At 43.3% G+C, this 23,517-nt stretch overlaps 1 protein-coding gene across 9 annotated transcripts in view; it reads right to left on the reverse strand.

The window, feature by feature from the left end:
• Positions 1–4,353: 4,353 nt before the first annotated feature.
• The window catches only part of FAT1 (FAT atypical cadherin 1), a 142,430-nt gene continuing 123,266 nt past the window's right edge, over positions 4,354–23,517 (reverse strand). For 3 of the 9 annotated variants that reach the window (XM_005556489.4, XM_065545781.1, XM_074040904.1), the window contains exons 17-29: positions 23,279–23,422; positions 21,292–21,489; positions 20,094–20,895; positions 19,816–19,947; positions 18,199–18,356; positions 16,825–17,287; positions 14,919–15,072; positions 14,627–14,737; positions 13,481–14,112; positions 12,312–12,449; positions 9,332–9,391; positions 6,928–6,963; positions 4,354–5,789 (exon numbers count right to left, since the gene is read on the reverse strand). In XM_005556489.4, coding sequence (XP_005556546.3) covers positions 5,161–5,789; positions 6,928–6,963; positions 9,332–9,391; positions 12,312–12,449; positions 13,481–14,112; positions 14,627–14,737; positions 14,919–15,072; positions 16,825–17,287; positions 18,199–18,356; positions 19,816–19,947; positions 20,094–20,895; positions 21,292–21,489; positions 23,279–23,422 — 3,657 coding nt within the window. In that variant the 3' untranslated portion in view covers positions 4,354–5,160. Of the gene's footprint in view, positions 5,790–6,927; positions 6,964–9,331; positions 9,392–11,777; positions 11,829–12,311; positions 12,450–13,480; positions 14,113–14,626; positions 14,738–14,918; positions 15,073–16,824; positions 17,288–18,198; positions 18,357–19,815; positions 19,948–20,093; positions 20,896–21,291; positions 21,490–23,278; positions 23,423–23,517 lie in introns of all 9 variants that reach the window. The other 6 variants (XR_012435283.1, XR_012435284.1, XR_012435285.1 and 3 more) reach the window with 6 other exon arrangements.

Genomic DNA, 23,517 nt, shown 5'->3' on the forward strand with positions numbered 1-23,517 from the left:
GGTCATGAGTTCGAGACCAGCCTGACCAATATGGAGAAACCCCATCTCTACTAAAAATACAAAATTAGCCAGGCATGGTGGTACATGCCTGTAATCCCAGCTACTCGGGAGGCTGAGGGAGGAGAATCACTTGAACCCGGGAGGCGGAGGTTGCGGTGAGCCGAGATTGCGCCATTGCACTCCAGCCTGGGCAACAGGAGTGAAACTCCGTCTCAAAAAACAAAAAATAAACAAGAAAACAAACAAAAAAACCAACAAAAAACAAAACCAAAAACCAACAAACAGTGCCGGTTTTGGTAGGCAGAAGTCTAAGATGGCCTCAGAGAACCCACCTACCCCCGTCCTGGGGTACATGGTGTAATCCCCCCTGAAGGTGAATGGGATTTGTGAATGTGATGGGAATTCCCATGGCTAGGTTACTAACCAGCTGACTTTTAGTTATCTCCTGGGTGAGAACCTGACCAAATCATGTGAGCCTTTAACAAGGGATTGCCCTTCCTGAGGTCAGGAAGCAGGTGAAGATGTAGCTACCATGTGAAAGGGCCGAGGAGCTAGGACCTGACTCAAGAGAAGCTGTCAAGAAGGTGGGGATGGGCCAGGCGTGGTGGCTCATGCCTGTAATCCCAGCACTTTGGGAGGCTGAGGCAGGTGGATTATCTGAGGTCAGGAGTTCAATACTAGCCTGTCAACATGGTGAAACCCCGTCTCTACTAAAAATACAAAAATTAGCTGGGCACGGTGTTGCACGCCTGTAATCCCAGCTACTCGGGAGGCTGAGGCAGGAGAATTGCTTGAACCTGGGAGGCAGAAGTTGCGGTAAGCCAAGATTGTTCCACTGCACTCCAGCCTGGGCGACAGCCGACTCCATCTCAGGAAGGAAAAAAAAAAAAAAAAAAAAAAAAAAAAAAAGCGGGGACAGCCAGCAAGAAACAGGGAACTTCTGTCCCACAGTTAGCAAGAAAATGAGACCAGTTCTACAACTGCATGGGACTGAATTCTGCCAAGAACCTCACGAGCTCCCCAGCCTCAGATGAAACCACAGCCTAGCTGACAGCTTGATTCCAGCCTTGTGAGAAGCTGAGCAGAAAACCTGGCCAGGCCATGCCCGGGGGTTTTGATCTATGCAATGAGAAGTAATAAATGGGGGTGATTTTAAGCCGCTAAGGGTATGGTTATGTGCTGTAGAGCAATAGAACACTGATATCCCAATGTTCTTCCAAATACTGGAAACTGGTGGTGCCAGCACATTCTGGGCTTCCAAGTCCAGATGGCAGAGGGCTGCATTCTGCCCCTTTCTTCTCCTGAAAATCAATCAAACAATAAATGTTTAAGTAAATAAAACATTATTTTAAAAAAGGAAAATGAATCTGAAACAGGACATGGGGGAAAACGTTAAAAAGCAATTCCATTTTCAATGCATTTAAGAGGCGTTGTTAACTGTAAACCACGCTACAGCAGATTAGCAAAGGACTGGGCAGCAGAGCCTGAGGCCACGGCAACAGGCCCCTTTGTGACACACGGAAGGTAGTGAAGAATGGGGCGAGTGGCAGCGATGCTGTCTGAACTGTGTTCAAGCTGTCAGAATGCAGATTCTCAGCTTTATCCAGAGCCACCTCGATGATAAAATAGACAAGGAGAAAGAAGCAGGAATGTTCTCGCAAGCCAGAACTAGAGGACTAAGGGAATGACAAATCCCCAGTCCCCTTATCTGGCCAACTTCAAAATAAGAGCAATGATATTTTCCAGGCTGGAAACAGAAGGTCCTTCCTCGGGAGAAACTGAAACTCTTCAAAGACAAGACAAAGAATCTGACAAAGCAAGCTGGCCCACAATGCCACAGAGAAGTCCGGGAGCTAAGTAAGGAGCATACCTGCAGCTTTCGGTCAGCTTGAGTGCCTCATCAGGCTGAAGTCAAGCCAGAGGAGAGCCTGCAAGGTGAAAACAGAGCAAGGCCTCCTGAAAGGAATGTTTAGAAGCAGCCCAGGAGAAAACCAGGCAAAATGGAAGGATTTATTCTAAAATACAGTTAGCAAAAATGAGATACTAGGGAGCTCCGACACAGGAATAATAATATAGCAAAAGGACAATCAGGACCAGACCAGTCTCTTAAACATTAAAAATGACACCAGAAGGAACTGAAGACAAAAGTAGAATGAACCCCAGAAGGGGAACAAAACAAAGAGGGACAATAGGAATTCAATAAAAAAATGAGAGAATTTAGCAAGTCAAGCAACCTAGAGTTACGAGTCTTGACAACAGAACTGAGATCACCTCCTTTGAGAATTAAAAAAAGAACTGAGAAAGCAGAGGGAAAGAAATGATCAAAGAAATAACACAAGAAAAGTCCCCACAAGATGGGTTTTCATGGTAAAACTGAGTCGCAACCCCTGGAAAAGGCCCACGCTGAGCTACATCACCAGGACATCTCACAATGTTGTAGAGAAGTAGCATGTCCCCAAAAGAGTATCTCCAAAGATTTGTGAGAGTAATATTAGGCCACGAATAATCAACTGGGAATAGGAATGACACTGAACTTTTCAATGTTAACATTTGAAGCCGGAAGACAGTGGGTTCCATGACTTCAAGATTCTGAATGTAATTTACCTCCAAACAGAAATTGACACCCTAGCTATCAAGAGTAGAATAAAGACACTTTCAGAAAGACTGTCACAAAAAATTACTTCCCATGCAACTCTTTCTCAGACAATAATGGGATATGCTCTATCAAAACAAGAGTTAGGCCAAGAGAAAATTATAGAGTCCCTGGTAAGGAGAATATTCTGGAACAACTATAGATGCCAAAGAGAACAAAAAAATGGAGTCTGGGCCACCAAGCTGAGGGGCTCCCTGAGGAGAATGTCCAAGGGGAAAAAAGGAGCGGACAGACTTCCCGCTTTGACCATATACATGAGAGGCTGCACTTGTGTTTTTCTTGGGCGCTTTCACACTCCTCCCTTTACAGCAGTAGCTAATCTCTCTGCTTGGAACACTCCCCAGAGAAACATACGGTATTCTTCCTCATCAACTTCAGGGTTGGACTCAAATGCCGCTCGCCACTGAGGCCTCCTGTCTTCTCAGAATGTCCCTTCCCATCGCAACCCCTTCCCTGTCCCTTCCCATCACAATGTCACATATTCCTTCCTCAGTCTCTCTTCTCAGCACTCACTACTCTAAACACTACCATGTATTTCCTGATCATCTCCTCTACCACCTGTCCCCACCACATGTAAACTCCAAGATGGCAGAAGTTTTTTGTCTGTCTGTTCAGGCAAAATAATATAGTACTGTTGAGGGAAAATGTTTTCTGAATACATGAATAGTCACAAGTTTAAAAAATGAGTAAAATAAAAAGACAATTGTTAAAAAAACGTTGCTAAGTAAATGAAAATAAACTGCTTGGCACAGTGTACTGCTTGGCACAGCAGTGAATACTTACATAATCAAAATAATGGAAACACTGTATGTGTAACACTAATTACATTATAACTAATGTAGGAAAACAAGATCAATGGAGGTCTATTAGGTTACATGGTCTTCCTCCAACATCATAGGGAGTCACTAGGCAATTTCTAAATTTAGTGACTCAAGAAAGAATAATATACACATTTGAAAATAGGAAAGGAAGAATGAGAAAAACAGCTTAAGGAGTTATAAGTGGGTACAGCAGGTTGCATGGGACTGCTGTTTTATTGTATATATTTTAGCTCTCTTTGATGTTTTTAAACTATGTATTTACATTATTTGATAAAAATAAAGGCATTTACTTAAAGGGAAAACATGTTTCTCCGAAGTTCTAAGAAAGCTTAATTCTTTGTCATTCATATCATGGTGGCACATAGTGAGTACTCAAGAAATATGTTGGAAGTAGGGATGGATTTTGACTGTATAAAAATATACAAAAAATAGCTTCTGGATCTCACATTAAATCATAGAGTACTGTGTAAGTTGACAACAGAAAGGCATGCTTCATAGAGACTGTTTTTGATACAAAACATTGACAAAGGTGAAAAACATGTAAGCATTAAAATTACAACCAATAAATTCATACTAATTAAAAATATAAAATTTTCTTGGTTTTGTTTAAAAATAGTAAAAAGTTACGCTTTTTACTTTTGTGGCTATAGTTTTGAGCCTTATCAAGTAGCTCTATACCGCCACCTGGTGGCCAGCTCCGCGTGGACAGCCTGGCTTTTGGTCAGGGTAGAGAGGATGTTCACGAACCTTTACGCCTCGTCCACCACAAGCAAACACATCAATATCCAACCTTCCATTCATCCATTCTTCTCTCTCAACTCAGCCACGGAATCCTGAACAGGAGGATCAGTGGGAAGGAAACAGAGGCAGTAAAGCTCATGGATTTTATTAATAATTTATTGTCAGTAAGAAAGACTGGCTAATGGTAGTTTTCATTAAAAACCTTTACAAGACCATTGCATCACAAATATACAGACACTATAAAAACTGTGTCATGGTGGATTTGGCTCTAAACAGGTATGCAGAAGGTCCCCGTTACACTTTCCAATAATGAAAAATGTTTATAATTCTAAATACAGCAACCCATGTAAGACATGTTCATGTATCATATCACTCCCTCATCCTATGTACAGCTAGAAATGCACTGAAATGGACCAACAAAATGTCATACTTCAGTGGGAAAAGGGAAAAGACAGAGTGAAACCCTGGTTATAGTAAAAAAAAAAAAAAAAAATCAGGGTGCTAGATAATGGCACTAACACCACCAAAATTCAGTTGAAACAAATGCACAAAATATCTTGGAAATCTAGTTAAAACTATGAAAAATCAAATCTGTACATAAAATTTACAAAAAAAGAGAGACAGGAAAATTAAAATAATCAAATCTATATAAATACATGAATCATGCTGACGACAGAGGACAGGACTGATTTTCGTTTCACTATTTTAACACAGACAGATGTAAATCCCAAAAGATGTTGGGAAATGGCACAGCCGATGGAAACCTCACGATGACAGTAGTCGGGACACTGGAAATGGCCAGCACGTCCAGAGGCGCGGGACCCAGCGCAGCCATGGCCATTCAGCTCACCGAAAAAAGCCTGGGAGCACTGCTGCAAGAGCAACGCGGATGCTCCTATCATCTCTAGGTTCACTAAAATCAGGCACTTTGAGGGGAGTTGAGAGTCAGACTTCCGTGTGCTGCTGGGAATCCAGAGGCGGGATCGTCACCTCTTCAAAGTGGCCGTCGTCCCCGCTCTCATAGTCACTCATCATCACCTCGGACTCCACTTCGCAGCAGGCCAACACGTCGGAGCAGGAGGCCGTGGAGGCATACACGGACATGGGCACGCTCTCGACAGTGGGCACCTCCAAGTGTCTTTGATACCCTGGCGGGTAAGGGGCATGGGATTCTCTACAAGTACTATTCTCACCAGTGCCTTTTGTTTGAGGTTCAGACATATCGAGGGGATAAAAATTGGGCAAATACTGATTCAAGGTGAACCTCTGCCGGTTTCTTGATGAAGAACCCAAGCTACCCGCGGCAGGCATGTCTCTAGGAGGGTGGATGGACTCAAACTGATCGCCGAATTCGGGCGGTAACGGTGGCAGCTCGTCGGCGGCGGGGAAGTCTTCGGGGGGTGGAGGAAAATCACTTTCGATGTCGTAGCCCCCAGGGTAATAGTCCGTATCGATGGCGTTCGGATCTCCCGAGTACAGGGGTGTCTGCTCATCAATCACCTCATAGTTGGGGAACTCCTGTATGTCCGGCAGAGGAACGCTTGGCATCCAATCTGATGTATCCCAGTGATACCCTTGGTAGACAAGAAATGAGATGTCAGTGTGTTTTCTCCTGAGCTTTTGTGCCATGGAAAGAGCTCAGTGTATCAAAGACACAACTGCATTTCTGCCTCCATTCAAAGTTCACCAGTGGAAATTCCTCGTCTTTGCTTTGAAGACATCCCCCAACCACTCCAGTTTAAAGACCCTATGACCTAGGCTCGATTTCTAAAATGTGGACTTACAGTTTTATGTACACAACTTAACATTCACGGAAACAAAAGGAGTCCTAAGAGAAATGGGATGCTAGCATCTAAATTATATACATGTTTCCACAAATGATTCTAACCAGCCTTTTAACTTTTCTTCTGTAATGTAGAACCCATTGCTCTATAGGAAGAGAAGTATTGATTCAGTCTTAGGACATTAGCGAACTACCCAGTGTCACTTGATCTGCACTACTACTCACTAAAAAATACTGATCAATGCAACTTAAAAAAACTTCCATTTCTAGTTCTTGTAGAGACACGGTCTCACTATGTTGCCCAGGCTGGTCTTAAACTCCCGGCCACAAGCAATCTTGCCAACTCAGCTTCCCAAAGTGCTGGGATTACAGGCCTGAGCCATCAGGCCCAGCCAATGCAACTTTTTAAAGGAATAAAAGTAATCTTTAACATGCTGAAGTTGAGAAAAGAAGCTGCCTTCATAATAATGTAGCAAGTTTAATATTAAAATTACTATTTTTCATTAGCCCTCAGACAACAAATTAACTTAATATAGGTATATATCAAAGCATGCCCCCAATTCAAGCAAAATACAATTGAACAAGCATTGCAAGATTATAACACAGCCTCTGATACACTGTAACAATCTGTGTTACTTTCAAAAGGACTGTGATCCTTTTGGACTATATAAAGCATCACTATTAAAAAAAAAAAACTTCCAATTTTGGAATAGTTTTTTTTTTTCCTCCTTAGGATTTAAAAAAATCCTCGGAGAGGCGGGAGAAGGTTAGGCAATCCGTGCTTTGAATGCAAAGCGCACACACATGCGGCCGTGTACTTAGTTACTGCTGCAAACGCTGGGCGACCCAGTGAGTCAGTTGGCACTGGGGCAAGGCTTGACCCATTGTTTTTAGTGAATATCAATGAATAACTGGCATGCATAAGTCACCTCTTGATTTGCTGAGGTCAGGAGCAGCCAAAGATTCTTTTGGTGGCAGAGTAGAAAAAAAAGAAAACATTTGTAATTAAAACAGACCGCTGAAAAGGCAATAAAGGTAAGTACACAGAACAATGAAAACTGCTTACAAAGGACCAATCAGCCATACAACACGTCCTTACGCCAGTATCTACGACAATTCCAAATGGCTGAGAAACGTATGTACCACAAATAAAATGGAATATGGAAGTGGAGGAAAAAGACCGAGGAATGATGAACCAGAGATTTGGCTAGAAAACTCAAATATTATTTTCTTTTCCTTGTTTCTGACAATCACTGCCTGAAAACACAGAATTTTCTTAGGAATAATTAAAACACTCAGGCTCTAATAAAATATAAACTGATCAGATTACATAGGTGATAATCCAAATACATCTACAGCTACATAATGCACACTTTATAGCACATTGCAACTTCAAAGGACATTAAATTCAGAGGAACTCATCGGCAAACTTAGATACTTAAAGACAGGTCTACAAGCTGAAGATCTCTCCAAACTGTATGTAGTTTGAATATGATTTAATATTTACACTGTGAGCCATTCCCTAAAGAGACCACGGCTACACTTAACCCCCATGTCTGTAACTACACTTGCTCTGCCAGCGCCCCGCATCTATACACAGAAGCCTAGCAGGAAGTATAACTAAATGTATGTAAATCCCACTATCAGTTAGGGCCATGAGACGCCTGCCCTGGCCCTGGCTAACCTTCAGGTTCTCTCTTTGAAATGGGGTGAAAATCCCTTAGAGTTGTTATGAGGATTAAACAGGATAATGCAGGTTAAGCACTGTTAGAAACTATCAATAACTGTAAAAGTAGACATCACAGTGGAAAAACGGTCACATCAGTGATTTTTTCAAACAAAGCTTTCTATGCATTCAACAGTGTTATAATTTGGGACAAATATTTGATAGTTCACTTCTGGAAATTTCAATAATTTTAAAAGACTGTGGTGTCTCTAAAAAATTGAATAAGCCAGCATTTAGGTAACATGTATCTACAGAATCATTTTTAAGTCTAGTAACAAACGTACCAATTCCTTTAAACAAAAAAAGATCAACAACTTTTGTTACTTAGGCACTAGTAATAGCTTTCAAATTTAAATTCAAAGTAATACCTTTCAACTTTAAATTCAATGTACACTTCTTGGATATGCCAAAAAATATTTTTCAGTGAAGAAGACTGCAATGAAGGAACTATTGAAATTCTGCTTCTATAAACTTCAGTAATATTTACAACACTGAAGGTCATCAGTTTAAAACTAAAACTTCACTAGACAAAATACAGATATGTTTCTGATTCACCAAGTAAAAACATGGTACTTCTTAGGAAAAGAAGCATAGGCGTCATCAGTAACTGTAACGATGAACACTGGAGCATCTAGCCTCTTCCACCTGATATCAAACGGGGCACAGCGCTATCCTCCCGCCTCTTCCGCCTGATATCAAACGGGGCACAGCGCTATCCTCCCGCCTCCCTCCTCCTGACAGCGTCATGTCTGAGCATAAAGGATGCCCCGAGCTCTATGATGGCGACGTCTGTGTACTCGACAGCCGATGTAAGCAGTTCTCAAGTGGGATCTCTAGGCCGGTACCATCAGAGCTACCTGGGAACTGGTGAAAAATACAAATTCTCAAGTCCCAACCCAGACCTATTGGATCAGAAATGCTGGTGCTGAGAAGCAGCAATTGGGCTTTTAACAGTCCTCCAGATGTCACATTACAGTTTGAAAAGTACTAGCCTGTGCCTTCCCCATGTGATGAATTTCAGTGCACTAATAAAGGGCTATTTTAATTTAAAATAATTTGGGGAAGGTGGCCAATGTCCTTTCTTACAACTCTGAGCAGATAAAGCTTCACATTAAATAATTTTCACTAAACTAAATATGAAAATATGCTCTGACCATGCTCTACACCCTTTTCTTTGACCATACTCAGGGAAAAACCAAAAGTGAAGAGTCAGTTACAGTTTAATTATGAAAGCCTTATGTTATTCAAGTCTTATTCCTGTTCACATGAAGAGGGATTTTTGTTTCAAAACATTTTAGGTAAAATTACTTCTGAACTTTTTTTTATATTGCACCACCTACAGATAAGCTCTCAAGATCTCATGGTTACTTCTGATGTCTGTGTAAATCACTATGAATAGTAAAAAGCAACAAAGACATAACATACATCAAAATATTTTTTGCAAAGCACCCGTATTACTTATCTACACACCTGCATAAAATAAAAGGACTCAACCCCCTCAAAACCACAAACTGTGTTTTCCTACCATTGCAGTAGGCAATGCAGCCGCGCTCCGTGGCACAGCTGCCGCAAGACACAGACACAAGCACGAGCACTTACAACTGTACCTTCTGTGCTCACCGTGTCAACCACAGCATTGACAAGGTGCATTACAGTCACTAGGGAAGCTTGCAAAAAGGTACAAAAGCAGTCAATTAGGAACATCTTCAGTTAGTTAGAAAACAGTGCACGAAACAGAATTTCATATTATACCATTATACCTCAAATTCAAACTGAGGAGGGCTTTAACACAACCACGTAATGATGCGTGGTCTCCTCACTGTTAATTGTGTGTCTCAGAGACTTTTCTAATCAAGCTATATATTTGTTACTATTAATCAAAGGAATCATGCAAACATATTTTATTGCAATTTAGACAAAACATTTTAACTTTAAATTGTTTCACAATTACAATTATGGATCATGTCAGGCCAGAACGATGCTTATTTTAACATCTTACAGGCAAGCCTCGACATTCCAAGACTACGATCTGTGGCACGCCACTCTTCTGGCTGTGTAATCACTCATACATTGTCCCCCAAAAAAGGAAATCGAAGGAGAAACATATGCAATCTAAAACAAAAATGGTTTTGTCCCTGTTCTGATTGTTTTCCCTGCAAATTTGTCTGTTTGCAGATGGATGAATCGCTGGTGAGCTAACGTACCAGGAGAGGAGACTCTGCCTGTTTCCTGTGTAAATTCCCTTTTTGTTTGTGTATCAGATTGTTTTAAAATAACTATGCCAAGGTAAATATGTATGCATGTAGTAGGCAGAAGGCTGGCCCTCAAAACAGTGCACGTCCTAATCCCAGGAGCCTGTTGAATATGTCACTGTACATTGGCAAAAGGGACTTGATGCGGTGCAGGTAAGGAAATTGAGATGAGGGATTTCCCTGGATTATCTGGGTGGGCCCAATGTAATCATAAGGGCCACTTTTCAGCACAGAGACTTGCCCAGTTACGGCCGGGGGAGCTCTGCTGACAGAAGGGTGGTCAGTGAAACGCTGTGTTGCTGTCTCTGAGAGATGGAAGAGACCAAGAGCCAAACAATGTGGGCAGCCTCTAAAAACCAGGACAGGAAGGAAAACAGGTTCTTCCCTGGAGCTGCAGAAGGTAACACAGCTCTACTGATCGCACGATTTTAGCCCTGTGAGACACAGGGGTTGGACTTCTAAGCTATAGAACGACAGCAAGACAAGTCTACATTGTTTTAGGCCACAAAGTCTGTGGTAATCGGTAACAATGGCCCCGGAAAACTGAGAATACGATGCAGGAACAGACTCTCAGCAGACTTTCAGCTTACAACTGATAATTACATTACGGTAATGAGTAAAATAAAAATACTCCTGTATATATGTTTTTTCTCTGCATTGTATTTTTCTCTGCATTGCATGGAAGCTAGCTTTCCTAATTAATTTGACCATAACTTATTAAAAGCACTTGGGACTTTTTGTTTGTTTTTTGTTTTTTTGTTTGTTTTGTTTTTTTTGAGACAGAGTCTCGCTCTGTTGCCCAGGCTGGAGTGAGTGGCGCCATCTCGGCTCACTGCAAGCTCCACCTCCCGGGTTCACGCCATTCTCCTGCCTCAGCCTCCCGAGTAGCTGGGACTACAGGCGCCTGCCACCATGCCTGGCTAATTTTTTTTGTATTTTTAGTAGAGATGGGGTTTCACCGCGTTAGCCAGGATGGTCTCGGTCTCCTGACCTCATGATCCGCCTGCCTCGGCCTCCCAAAGAGCTGGGATTACAGGCGGAAGCCACCGCGCCTGGCCACTTGGGACTATTATTGAGAAGACTGATGTTTCAACAACAAGAACTAGAAAGACAATGCTGATAAAATTCTGAAATGTATTTATAAAGAGCATTTAGGGGCCAAGATATAAATTATTACATAAACTGGAAACAGGAACTTCTTAGAATTAAAACTGATAAAAGACATAATTCTATCTTGTTGGTTTAACAAGCAAAGCTATGTCCATACACTCTATTCCTAATAAACACAGGTATATTTTGATACCATATATATATATATATATATACACACACACACACACTTGAAATCAGAAATGACAGCACACACTTATAGCTATCTTTAGTCATTTGAAAAACGACTCCTCAATAGATAATGAATATATGGATTTATGGACTATATATACAATGTATTATGGACTATATTACTCTCGATTGAATAATTATTAGTGGGTTACCTTTTTCCACCAATGAAATATTTGAAATGTATAATATACATATCAATATGTTTAATAACATATTAAACATATTACACGATTATACAATTAAAAATTATCATTCAACTTACTAATTCTGAGATTTGAAAATTTCCACTAAAAACTACACTGTATTACTATTTGAATACTGACAATTTTCTCTACTGGTATATATTAATATGGCAAAGCTGGTTATCAATGTGATTTACCCTGGGGAAATCAGATCAACATAACTGGTGGCAAAGATCCCACTGTCAAACTTTCTTCATTAGAAATATAATCCAACTTACTAGCAATCTCCTAAACTGTGCTCTGTCAGTACGCTCTGATCCACACGGGAGCTGGGGCCGCAGTGGGGTTGGGGAGGAGACAGATAAAACCTTGTAATACCAAAGGTGCTACGGAAATCGAACATTTCAGACTATCACATCTCTTCTTAGAGGGTGTGTGTGTGTGTGTGTGTGTGTTTGTGTGTGTGCTGCATGGTTAAGAAAGTTGTGAGGAGGATTTCTGAAAAACCCACAAAACTGGGGTAATATTTACTGTTGTGAGAAAAAGCCAATACAAGATTAGTCAATCAGATCCTTCAACAAACATGTTCTTTTCTCTTACTGACAAGTTCAAACACCTATTCATCAAGAACAGTTTAGCGATTTTCCCCAGCAGACATTCATGCAAGTATGTGTGGTGGTGTTTAAAAGTGGTCCAAGAAAAATGAAAACACAGTGAGGCTCTTACGGGTAGCTAGTGCGTCTACACTGTGAGAGAACACAGTAACACAACAAGCAAGCAAAGCACAGCGTTTCGGCACACTGCTGCCTCACCATTGTCATCGCACGACTCGGACTGGAAGGAGCTCAGGGACTGCACTTCAGACAGGCTTTCCCGGGCACTGTGCGGCTGGGAAGGCTTTTCCTCTAGAGGCTTCTTGGAAAGACAGGGATCGAGATCCACCACTTTAGCTAAAAGGAAGGATGACAAACATTAAGTATATGGGCCAGGACGGTTTTGTTCACCGCTGAATCCTGAGACGCACCATGCACTACCCAACGACGGCCTGAGATTTACGGAATAAATGAACGACTGAAAGAAAAACAGAAACACCTTACAAACTCAAACGAAGACATAAAAAACACCCCGCACAGAAAGACCTACGCATCATCTCAGAGATTATTCAGAGTAGAAATTGCCCATAAGCATGCCTATGGATATCATTAGATAATAAAGACTGCTAACATTTTCTTTTAAAATAATAGGTACAGCTTTAAAAAAAAAAGCATCAAATATATGTTAGGTCACTAATATAAATATTTCCACTTCTCCAGGTCATATTTTAAAAAATCCTAGCATGAAGGCCGGGCACGGTGGCTCAAGCCTGTAATCCCAGCACTTTGGGAGTCCGAGGTGGGCGGATCACGAGGTTAGGAGGTTGAGACCATCCTGGCTAACACGGTGAAACCCTGTCTCTACTAAAAATACAAAAAATTAGCCAGGCGAGGTGGCGGGCGCCTGTAGTCCCAGCTGCTCGGGAGGCTGAGGCAGGAGAATGGCGTGAACCTGGGAGGTGGAGGTTGCAGTGAGCTGAGATCCGGCCACTGCACTCCAGCCTGGGCGACATAGCAAGACTCCGTCTCAAAAAAAAAAAAAAAAAAAAAACACATCCTAGAATGAAAATGCTCCCGATTATTTTTTTTTACATATTAATAAACTCAAAAATTATAGATGAGAACCTTTATCAATTATAAAATGAAACAGCCTCTCCAGAATATTAACTAAAACATGACTAGATTCAATTTCTTAATTAAAATAACAACATAGCCACAATGCTCAGCCAGCACTCAGGACATCCAGAAAAGTTTCCAATCATTTTAAGGATTTCAGTCTGAGCATACTTGTCTCTAACAAACAGTACACACGTTCTGACTGGACAGAACTTGTAACCTGACTGTTTACCTCAAGTGACATTTGAGTGAGATGAGAAAATGGCTCTTACTGTCATAGTCGAAGTCCCAGCTGGGCTTCTGTATGGAGTCGCTGTCAGAAGGGGAGTTCGAAGGCGGTGGGGGAGGCAGGTTTGGCGCCACACTGCAGACCGCCACTGCTTTTCGGTGCCCGTGCACAGACTCGGGGTTGAAAGTGCTGAATTCGGGATGCTCTGGGATGGCAGATCCTTCAAAGGAATTTCGGTCGAGATTGTTTCTGGAGTCACTTGGAATACTCGGGGTGTAGGAAATAGGCCGGACAGGCACCTGGGGTGGTACGTCTGAGTAAATGTTCTTATTTAGCTTGGAATCAAAATACGGTCTCTGCAAGAAAGCCGTAGTGGGTCCCAGGTGCTTGTCTTCAGGCTCAGCCTGATGCTTCTTTTTCCGACTCATCATCTTACGGCAGAGAACAAACACCACCACCAGTAAAAATATCCCTGCTATAAACACAATGATTCCGATTCCTTCCGCCAGCCCAATGTTCCACGGCGTGGACACGTACTGGTTGGGTGCAGCGTCCTCGCAGTGGCGTCCTCTGTACTCGTGGCTGCAGTTGCAGTGATAGGAGCCGTGTGTGTTCTCGCAGAGGGCCCCGTGTCGGCAGGGGTTTCCAGCGCACTCGTCAATGTCACTCTGACACCTGCCAAGAAAGTCAGGAATGAGGAGAGACGTGTGTAGCACACGCCAGCATATGCCAGGCTTAATCCTTAGAGACTGAAGACGAATCCCTCCTTGCTGAGTTATGTGAAGATCAAACCCAGACATGAAACAACTAAAAAGTGCAACATTGACAACCACGACAAAAGACCTTTTGTGGAGAAACCAATCATGTGATCACATGCTTTCGATGTCTATTTGGGAAGGAAACCTATCAAGCCAATATTAATGGCCATTTTCCTAGGATCCAACAGACTACTACATCAACCCCATTGTCTAAACATTAGTTTTCTCAAGTATTATATTTCTCAAGTATATTCATCTGCTTGATATTTCATTTTAAAGAGTGAAAAGATTGTAAATTATATAAGGGGCCAATATGAGGATTATCAAAATCTGACACAACGTAGTTCAAGTCACTGAAGGTCTGTTGCATCTGCCGGTCAATATGACACTATGAAAAGGTGTGAATCTAAATTTTGAAAGAAACCATTTACCTTTCTCCCCTAAAACCTGAATCACACTGACAAACGGCACCATCCAAACTGTCAAAGCATGTTCCGCCATTCTTACAGGGGTCATCTTTGCAGTACGGACTAAGCTGACACCTGAAGAGTAAGGAGAGACAGACGTAAACCTCACGATCCGATTGCAAATAAATACAGCAAAACGAAAGCAACACAGAAAACATTAGCAAAGCAACGTGGAGACTTTTTACATGCACCATTTTATGTTTAAAAAGAATTTTATGCTACAATTAATTACGGAAGCTAAGAAAAACACACATACCTCTGACCAGTATATAACCCTCTACACTGGCAAACAAAGCCTCCGTTGTCGACAACACACGTGCCCCCATAGAGGCACGGGTTGGAGGAACACGGATTGACGCTTATCTCGCAGTACGTCCCTATGTATAAGGCGCTGCATTTGCAGTAATAACCTAAATTGGCAAAAAGGAACAAAAAAGTCTTATCACTCAATGACTCAGAAACCTGGTCTTAATTATATTGCTTTTTATCTTTAAGATTTAGTTCTCCGAGGTCCGTAAAAGCTCGTAAAATTCTCACTCTCTCTGGGAAAAAAGTTGGCTATGTCGACAAGCCTTCAGCTGCTGGTAAACCGAAACACACAGAATTGAAGAGAGAACTGTTAGCTTTAGTTCATCACAATTGGCATTAAGATCATTAGGTCAAACATCCAGAGGAGGAAAATACAGTTCTTTACTTGAGTGACCATGTACATAGACAGCACCACTTCACATCTCAAGTTATTTGCAATTCACAAGCATTGAAGGATTAAATGAGAAAATAATGAATGTGAAAAGCACTTCAAAGACTATAAATTACCTTTCAATATTTTTATTTTTTGAGACAGGGTCTTGGCTCTGCTACCCAGGCTGGAGTGCAGTGGCTCGATCTCAGCTCACTGCAGCCTCAAACTCCTGGGCTCAGGAATCCTCCCGCCTCAGCCTCCTGAGTAGCTGGGACTACAGAGGCATGCTACCATGGCTGGCTAAGTTTTAAAGTTTCTGTAGAGATGGGGTCTCCCTATATTGCCCAGGCTGCCTCACTCCTAGTCTCAAGCGATCCTCCGGCCTCAGCCGCTCAAACGTGTAAAGATTGAAGAAAGGAGATCGTCGTATCTGTTCAAAGCAGTAGGAAGAATGTCGACTCTACTTTGTCAAGCCTGTGACAGGTGGTGTGGTAGATCTTCCACCTGCCTGCCTTGGGGCACACTGCAGCACCGCGCTTCCCCGCGCCCCCCAAAGCTGGCGTGGCTGTGGGTTTTTCTCAGGATGAAGAACTGTGGTGCCCCGGGCCAGGGCCTGCAGGAGCCAGGGCACGGCTGCCACGCTCCTCTACTCCGGCTTCGGGACCACGGGAGTGCATGCCAGGAAAACACCTCTCAGCCTCATCCCTAAGTGACAAAATGAGGACAGCCTCCTTGCTAACCTGGTTTGGACGTGTTAACTGATACAAGCACAGTATAAACCAGAGCGTTTCTGTGGGGATGGCCTGGCCCACTCTATGCACACGGCTTGCAAATACACTTCCCAAGAGAACAGGAGGAAACCAAAGCTTTGGAAATCCCACTTAATTACAGCATTGTTTTTGCTCTATTCTGTTTGGCATGACAACTGTCATTTTCCTAACTATACCCTATTATTGGTAAGGGGGCCTAGCAGGAGTCCAGGGTGCAAAAGACCCAGAGTACCCCACTAGGCCGGGGCTTCAAGACAGACAGATACAGCAACACTTCCGGAGGGATGCAGGGCCTTCTAGAAAATCATATTCCCAACTATTATTGCCAGCAAGACTCTAGAAGGCCCTCTACGCTGCGCCATTAGATAAAAGGTGATACAAAGAACAAAGAAGGGGTAAGTGGCACGAATTCTAAATTCCCCTGGGTCGATGACTATGGAGTTAAAGAAGGGTTCGGAGTCACCGGGGTGCCTCCTGCTCGGGCGCTGGGACGGCACTGCAGGCGTGCGGCAGTCGGGGGGGCAGTACCTGCAGCCCGGGCACCGGAAGAGCACCAAACCCAGCTCTGCTCCCGTATGAGGGATGCTGCCTGCAGTGTCTGACAATATTATCTGAATCAAAAGAGAGAAAAATAAAAACAATACCTGGGGGGCTTCCCCTGAAATGCACACATGTGTACGGTTTACAGGTGGTGGCGTTACGGAGCCTACCTCCAGCAGGTGACGGACTGCAAATGCCTCCGTTCTGGCAAGGGCCGCTGGCGCAGTCTTCCGTAGCCGTCAGGAAGCACCCTGGAGACACACCCACCGACTCCTCCATGTGGGCATAGCTTCTGGGTTTGCTGTTGAAGGGCAGCTCCTGCCCATTCAAATAAATGGAATCCATACAACCTCTGAAACCATTAGCAACTTGAGGACTTCTTCCATGCCGTGTTCCCTGCTGACGGATGTGGCCACCAAAAAACACGTAGTTATCCAGGTTCAAGGTTTTCAGAGTCCCTGGGGCTGTGCCCGATGCAGTGTGAACTTGGTCTAGAACCAAGCGAGCATAGTTCCCATTCACTTCCAAGGACACTGCGTGCCACTGCCCATCATTGACCTGAATGCTCTGAACAGAGACGATGCCAGGGCCACTGCCACAGTCGAACTTGTACTGCAGCCTTCCATTATGAATCTAGGATAAAAACAACGACTGTTCACATCACTCTCAGAGACCCTTCAGTGAGAGTACTTGATCACAAATCTACAGGAGACGGATTGGGAGTGAGGGTAGAAGGATAAGGCCTTGCATTTAAGTACTACAGAGCGCAGATTCATTGTCCACTGTACAGATCATTAAAATGCGTCTTTTAGGAATATCAAGTCATAATGCACATCCACAAAGCATCACGGAAGCAAATAATTAACTATTAACTGAACACATACAGCATTAGGTAATAGCGAAAAGTCAAAACTGAATTATGTTTTTAGAAAAGGTGGGCAAGATATGTGTCACTGGAAACACGTGGGATGTCTCTATAAACTGTCACTTTTTTTTTTTTTTTGAGACAGAGTTTCGCTCTTGTTGCCCAGGCTGGAGTGCAGTGGTGTGATCTCAACTCACTGCAACCTCTGCCTCCCCTGTTCAAGTGATTCTTGTGCCTCGGCCTCCCGAGTAGCTGGAATTACAGGCATCCGCCACCACATGTGGCTAATTTTCTGTATTTTTAGTAGAGAGCGGGTTTCGCCATGTTGGCCAGGCTGGTCTCAAACTCCTGACCTCAAGTGATCCACCCATCTCAGCCTCCCAAAGTGCTGGGATTACAGGTGTGAGCCACCACACCCAGCCACCACCATTAAAATGTAGTATGGCCTACAGTTTGAATGTTAACTGTCACACGGACCTAAATCTCTATGTCATGGCAGAGCAAAAAGAGCTCTTCATCCCACAAAGTCTAAAACTTAGACAGGCATCAATGAACTGTTTAAATGTGGAATTCAACCATTTCACTTACTTTATTATCTGTGCAAATTAACAATCTGAACATAAAATGAAATGTATGGTTTGAAAGTCTTCCACTGAGACGCAACACTGGAGAAACATACCTCCAAGATGCTATAGTCGGTTCCTCGCGCGTACATGACAACCGCATGCATGGAATACGTTCTGAGCCTCATGGTCAGTTTCATCTCTAATTTGTTTTCATTTTCCGTCAGACGGTATTTCACATAGCTATTTCCAGTCAGTGTCATAGATGAACTCCCTGTGAATATTGTAAAGAGGAAAAAATAAACCAGAACCAAGTTGAAGGATATTCTTTAAAGTATGACCCCCCTGCACCCCTTGAGACTGATTTAGGGTTTTACTTAAGATTGTAACATTTTAATATCCAGTTCTGTGGGAAAATGTCTATTTGCTTAATGAAAAGCACAGCATGACTGGCTCTCTGTTTGGAAAGAATAAATTTGACTACTGCATCACACAGAAATTAATTCTAATGAAAGATTAAATATAAAAACGTTCAGTATAAAATTATAAGAAAATTTCAGAAAATAGTTATATATGGCCTCAAGGTGATTTAAGAAATCTTTTCAAGCAAAATCAAACAATCCCCATTCGCAAAAGAAGACGAAAATGTCATCAATCTCCAGAGATGGCAACTGTTATATAAAATGATGTAGAACTGACTAAATGACAATAAATTTCAAAATGACAAGAGACTTATTAACAAATCAAAAAATATAAATATAAATGATATAAAGACAGAGGAAACTGCAACATTGTGAATGTTAATACTCCTAATACACAAATAACTCTACACATTGATACTAAGAAACAAATAACCCAGACCATGAAACAACATGAACAGGTAGGCCACAGCAGAGGCAATACTGATAGGAAATGAACAAATGAGATGAAAACTTTTAAAGTAGCCAGAGAAATACAAATTAAAATAATAATTAGATATCATTTCACACCCATCAAATAGATGGTGGGGAATTCGTTTTATAATAAAAAATGTTCAATGATGTCAAGAGAATGGAGAGTGAAACCTTCATACATAACTGGAAGAAATAAAAATTAATATGACTCTCTGGAAAACTAATATAGTGATATCAAAAAATTTAAAATGTCACTGATCTTTGATGTAGCAAGTTCTAGTTTTACAATGTATATGCTGTATATAAATGAACGCATCAGTATGTAAAGATACATGTAATCTGTTTATCTGAAAGAAACAGAACTACTTAAATCTTTAGACATAAGAATCATGTTGAATAAGTACAGTTACGCTGGAAAACATTATCCAGCTATCCAAAAGAATCAGGTGTATAGGTACTGGCTTGGAACAACATGAAAGCTGCTCTTTACCATACTGCTAAGCGGAGGGAAAAGGCAAGAGGGAGAGAACTGCGTGAGATAGGATCACTCTTGAGTTTCTAGGAAAATCAAACTGCTACATACGGCGCTGCGCTGTTAGCTATACATGTTTACACAATCACTGAAGACCCAGGAGGAGGAAGACCAAATATGAACCAAGGGCTGTGCTATAACAAGAGGAAGCAAAACTGACTACTGTCATTCTTCATTCATCTCCACATCTGTCTTGTTACAATAAACATACTTTGCAGTATGTTTAGAGTCCAATAAAGAAGAAAATTATAAGAAACAATGAAACTGATTTTTAAAAAGAAAAGCATGCCCAACCACTCAACTCTCACCTGGGCACTGAGCAAACCTGCCGCCGGGACAGACACAGGTGTGTTTCTCCTCCCGGGGATCAGACACACACTCGGATCCCTCAGGGCATGGATGGTCTTCACAGCCATGGTGGACAGCTGGGCATCTTCCCTCTTCATTCAAAGACAAGAGGGGAGGAAGGGAAACGATAATTAACAGACATTTCAAGAACATGGCCTTGCATGTGTAACCATCAAAGGCTTCCAAGGCCGTCTGAAACAATCTATGACCCCGACTTCCACACACTCATGGGCGCTACCTTTGCAGAGACACACCGCTGCCCTGTGGTGGCGGGGAGTCACAAAGCTCAGTCTGGCTGTGCTGTGTGTTGACATCACACTTTCATCCACAGACACCTTTTCATCGCAGAACTTCCAGGGGCAGTCCAGTCCTGCGCAGAGTTTCTGGAATACATCCAGGATCCGAACTCCAATGATGTCCTCAATATCAGTCACGGAAGAATTAATCTTGTGCAGAAGTTGTTTTGTTGAAATCTGAGCACCACCTGATTTCTCTACAAAAAGTAAGACATCCAGATGTGGGTGAGGTTCAGAGGGCTGCAAACTAACAATGTGTATGTCACTCCTCCTCACACCCAGGATGTTCCGTAAAGCTCGCTGGAAGTTGCGCCAGTAGTCACCCACAAATTCTTCCGGAGTGAGATTGGCAAAGCGGATAGCGATGGTGTGGTTCAACATCTCCTGTGTGACTTGTCTGATATGCACTGTGATGTCAGCCACCGTCGTGAACTTCCCATCTGTCACGCTGACATTGAGAAGGTACTGCCCTATGTCCAGCTTTTTGTGTGCTATCAGCTTGCCCCCTGTGCTGGAAACAGAGAACAGGTTGTCCATCTGAGGATCAAGACTGTAGGTTAGAGTATCATACACGTCCTGGTCTGTGGCGTGGATCTTCCCAATGACGCCACCTGAGTATTCTTCTCCAGAAGCGGTGATGAAAATCTCCAGGGGCAAAATCGCAGGGGGATAGATGCTCTCCTCAATGACCCTAATGTCAATGTATGTCAGAGATGACAACTGAGGTTTTCCATTATCTGCCACCTACAAGAAAGGAAAAATAAAACCACCTTCGCCTATGGCACTGTTTATAACTTAATTAAAAAATTTATATTACTCAAGTTCCCAAAAGATTACTAACTGGTAGATATCCATTTCTCTACACAAGAAACGTATCAAAGAAAAGGATAGATTTATTTATAGCACTTCACTAATTCACACGAAAACCTAGCTCTGTCAATGACTATGAAAAAATAAACAATGAGCTCCTTTAAAGCGCGGTGGGATAAAAATGGAAGGTATGGCAAAAAACAAGGACAGCAATTCTTTGAATGTTTGTTTTTCTATAAAATGTAAGCTGTTCAAACAGAAAAGGGTAACCGTGCCAAGCAGCTCTTCTCTATGAATCCACAACCAAACCACAAAGAAAGCCATTCACACCTTAACCTGCAGTAAGAAATGATCTTTCTCCTTCCTCTTGATGGCAGATGCAGTCAGGAGGACCCCTTGCTGGTTAACTTCAAACGCCTTCTCATCATTTCCAGTCACAATGGTAAAGACGAAGGGTGGACCGTTATGGGAAGAATCCTCATCTGTCACCACCAGCCGCAGGACGCTGAAGCCCACTGGCTTGTTTTCCTGCACAAGATTAGAAACAAAATGACACAAAAATCCCGGAACACAGCCAGATCTATCTGGGATGGACACATGAGTTTCTATAATATAAAATACATACAAAACAAAGCCTTATTGCTCTATTGGAAGGGAAGAGAAGAGAGGTGGCAAAGGGAGTGTGGTAGTGAGGAGGAGGGAAAGGAGAAGGGGTGTAGCAAAAAGGGAAGAAAAGGAGGCTGAGGAAGGAAACGTGGTAAGAAAGGATGTGTGAGGAGGAGGAGGGAGGAGGGGAGGCAGAAAGGAGGAGGAGTTGGGGACAGGAGGAAGAGCAGAGAGGAGTAGGAGTGCAGGAGAGGAAGAGGACTGGAGGAGAGGAGGAAGAGAGGAGGCCAGGTGCGGTGGCTCACCACCTGTAATCCCGGCACTTTGGGAGGCCAAGGCGGGTGGATCATCTGAGATCATGAGTTCGACACCAGTCTGGCCAACATGGTGAAATCCCATCTCTACTAAAAATACAAAAATTAGCTGAGTGTGGTGGCGGGCGCCTGTAATCCCAGCTACTTGGGTGGCTGAGGCAGTAGAATCATCTGAACCTGGAAGGTGGAGGTTGCAGTGAGCTGAGATGGTACCACTGCACTCTAGCCTGAGCAAGAAGAGTGTAACTCCATCTCAGAAAAAAAGAGGAAGAGAGGAAGGAAGAGGAGGAGTGGGGAGGAGAAAGAAAAGAAGTTGACAAGAGGAGGAAAAGTGAGGAGGGGGAGGAGAAGGAGTAGTGAGGAGGAGGGGTGATGAGGAGGAGTGGCCACGAGGTAGACAGGAGGAGAAAGAGTGGAGACAGTGAAATGGGGAGGAAGTGGAGTAGGGAGGAGGTGGGGGAGCAGGTGGAGTGGGGAAGAGGTGGAGTGGGGAGGAGGAGTGGAGAAGAGGTGGAGAGAAGAGGAGGAGTGGGGAGAAGTACGGGGAGGAGGAAGAGAAGGAGGAGGAACGGAGAAGAGGTGGAGGGAGGGGGGAGTGGGGAGAAGGAAGAGAAGAAGGAGGAATGGAGAAGAGGTGGAGGGAGGGGGGAGTGGGGAGAAGGAAGAGAAGGAGGAGGAATGGAGAAGAGGTGGAGGGAGGGGGGAGTGGGGAGAAGGAAGAGAAGAAGGAGGAACGGAGAAGAGGTGGAAGGAGGGGGGAGTGGGGAGAAGGAAGAGAAGAAGGAGGAATGGAGAAGAGGTGGAGGGAGGGGGGAGTGGGGAGAAGGAAGAGAAGGAGGAGGAACGGAGAAGAGGTGGAAGGAGGGGGGAGTGGGGAGAAGGAAGAGAAGAAGGAGGAATGGAGAAGAGGTGGAGGGAGGGGGGAGTGGGGAGAAGGAAGAGAAGGAGGAGGAATGGAGAAGAGATGGAGGGAGGAGGAGTAGGGAGGAAGAAGAGCAGGGTGAAGAAAGTGGAGTAGATGGGGCGGGAAGGAGGGTTGGGGACTAGAAGAAGAGCAGGAGGGAAGAGGAAGGTCAAGAGGGAGAGGAGAGGAAGGTCAAGAGGGAGAGGAGAGGGCAGAGAAAAGCACCAGGGGCAGCAGGTCTGATTAAACAGTAAGCTCTCAGGAATCCTAGAACAGTGAGAATATCTCAAAAATCAAAGCACAGAAAGAAAAGAGATACAAGCTTGGCTTTATCTTTAAAATGCTCATCTCTTAATATTGATAGAGACTTCTTGAATTCTACATTTCCCATTTTTCTAAAAAGAAACCTTTGGATAAGAAAGAAAAGCAACAGAGGCCAATGGAAAAGCTTGTTCCAAAGAACCCCATGACCCACTTGGCACTCGAAGCCCACCTGGATGATGACGCTGTAGTTTCCCCTGGAGAAGACGGGCGCGTTGTCATTGACATCAGACACATCGATGTTCACAGTCGTCGTGTTGACTCTAGGTGGACTGCCGTTATCAGAAGCTTGAACCGTGAGCGTGTAACCTGAAATCTTTTCAGGGAAAAGGCAGAATGCACGTTCATTTTCACGAGGCCGACAGACAGAGCTCCAATCAGGAGCGTCTTCCTGAGAGTCGCGAAGGGCAG

The sequence above is a fragment of the Macaca fascicularis genome, chromosome 5, assembly GCF_037993035.2.
Source record: "Macaca fascicularis isolate 582-1 chromosome 5, T2T-MFA8v1.1".
Taxonomy (NCBI): domain Eukaryota; kingdom Metazoa; phylum Chordata; class Mammalia; order Primates; family Cercopithecidae; genus Macaca; species Macaca fascicularis.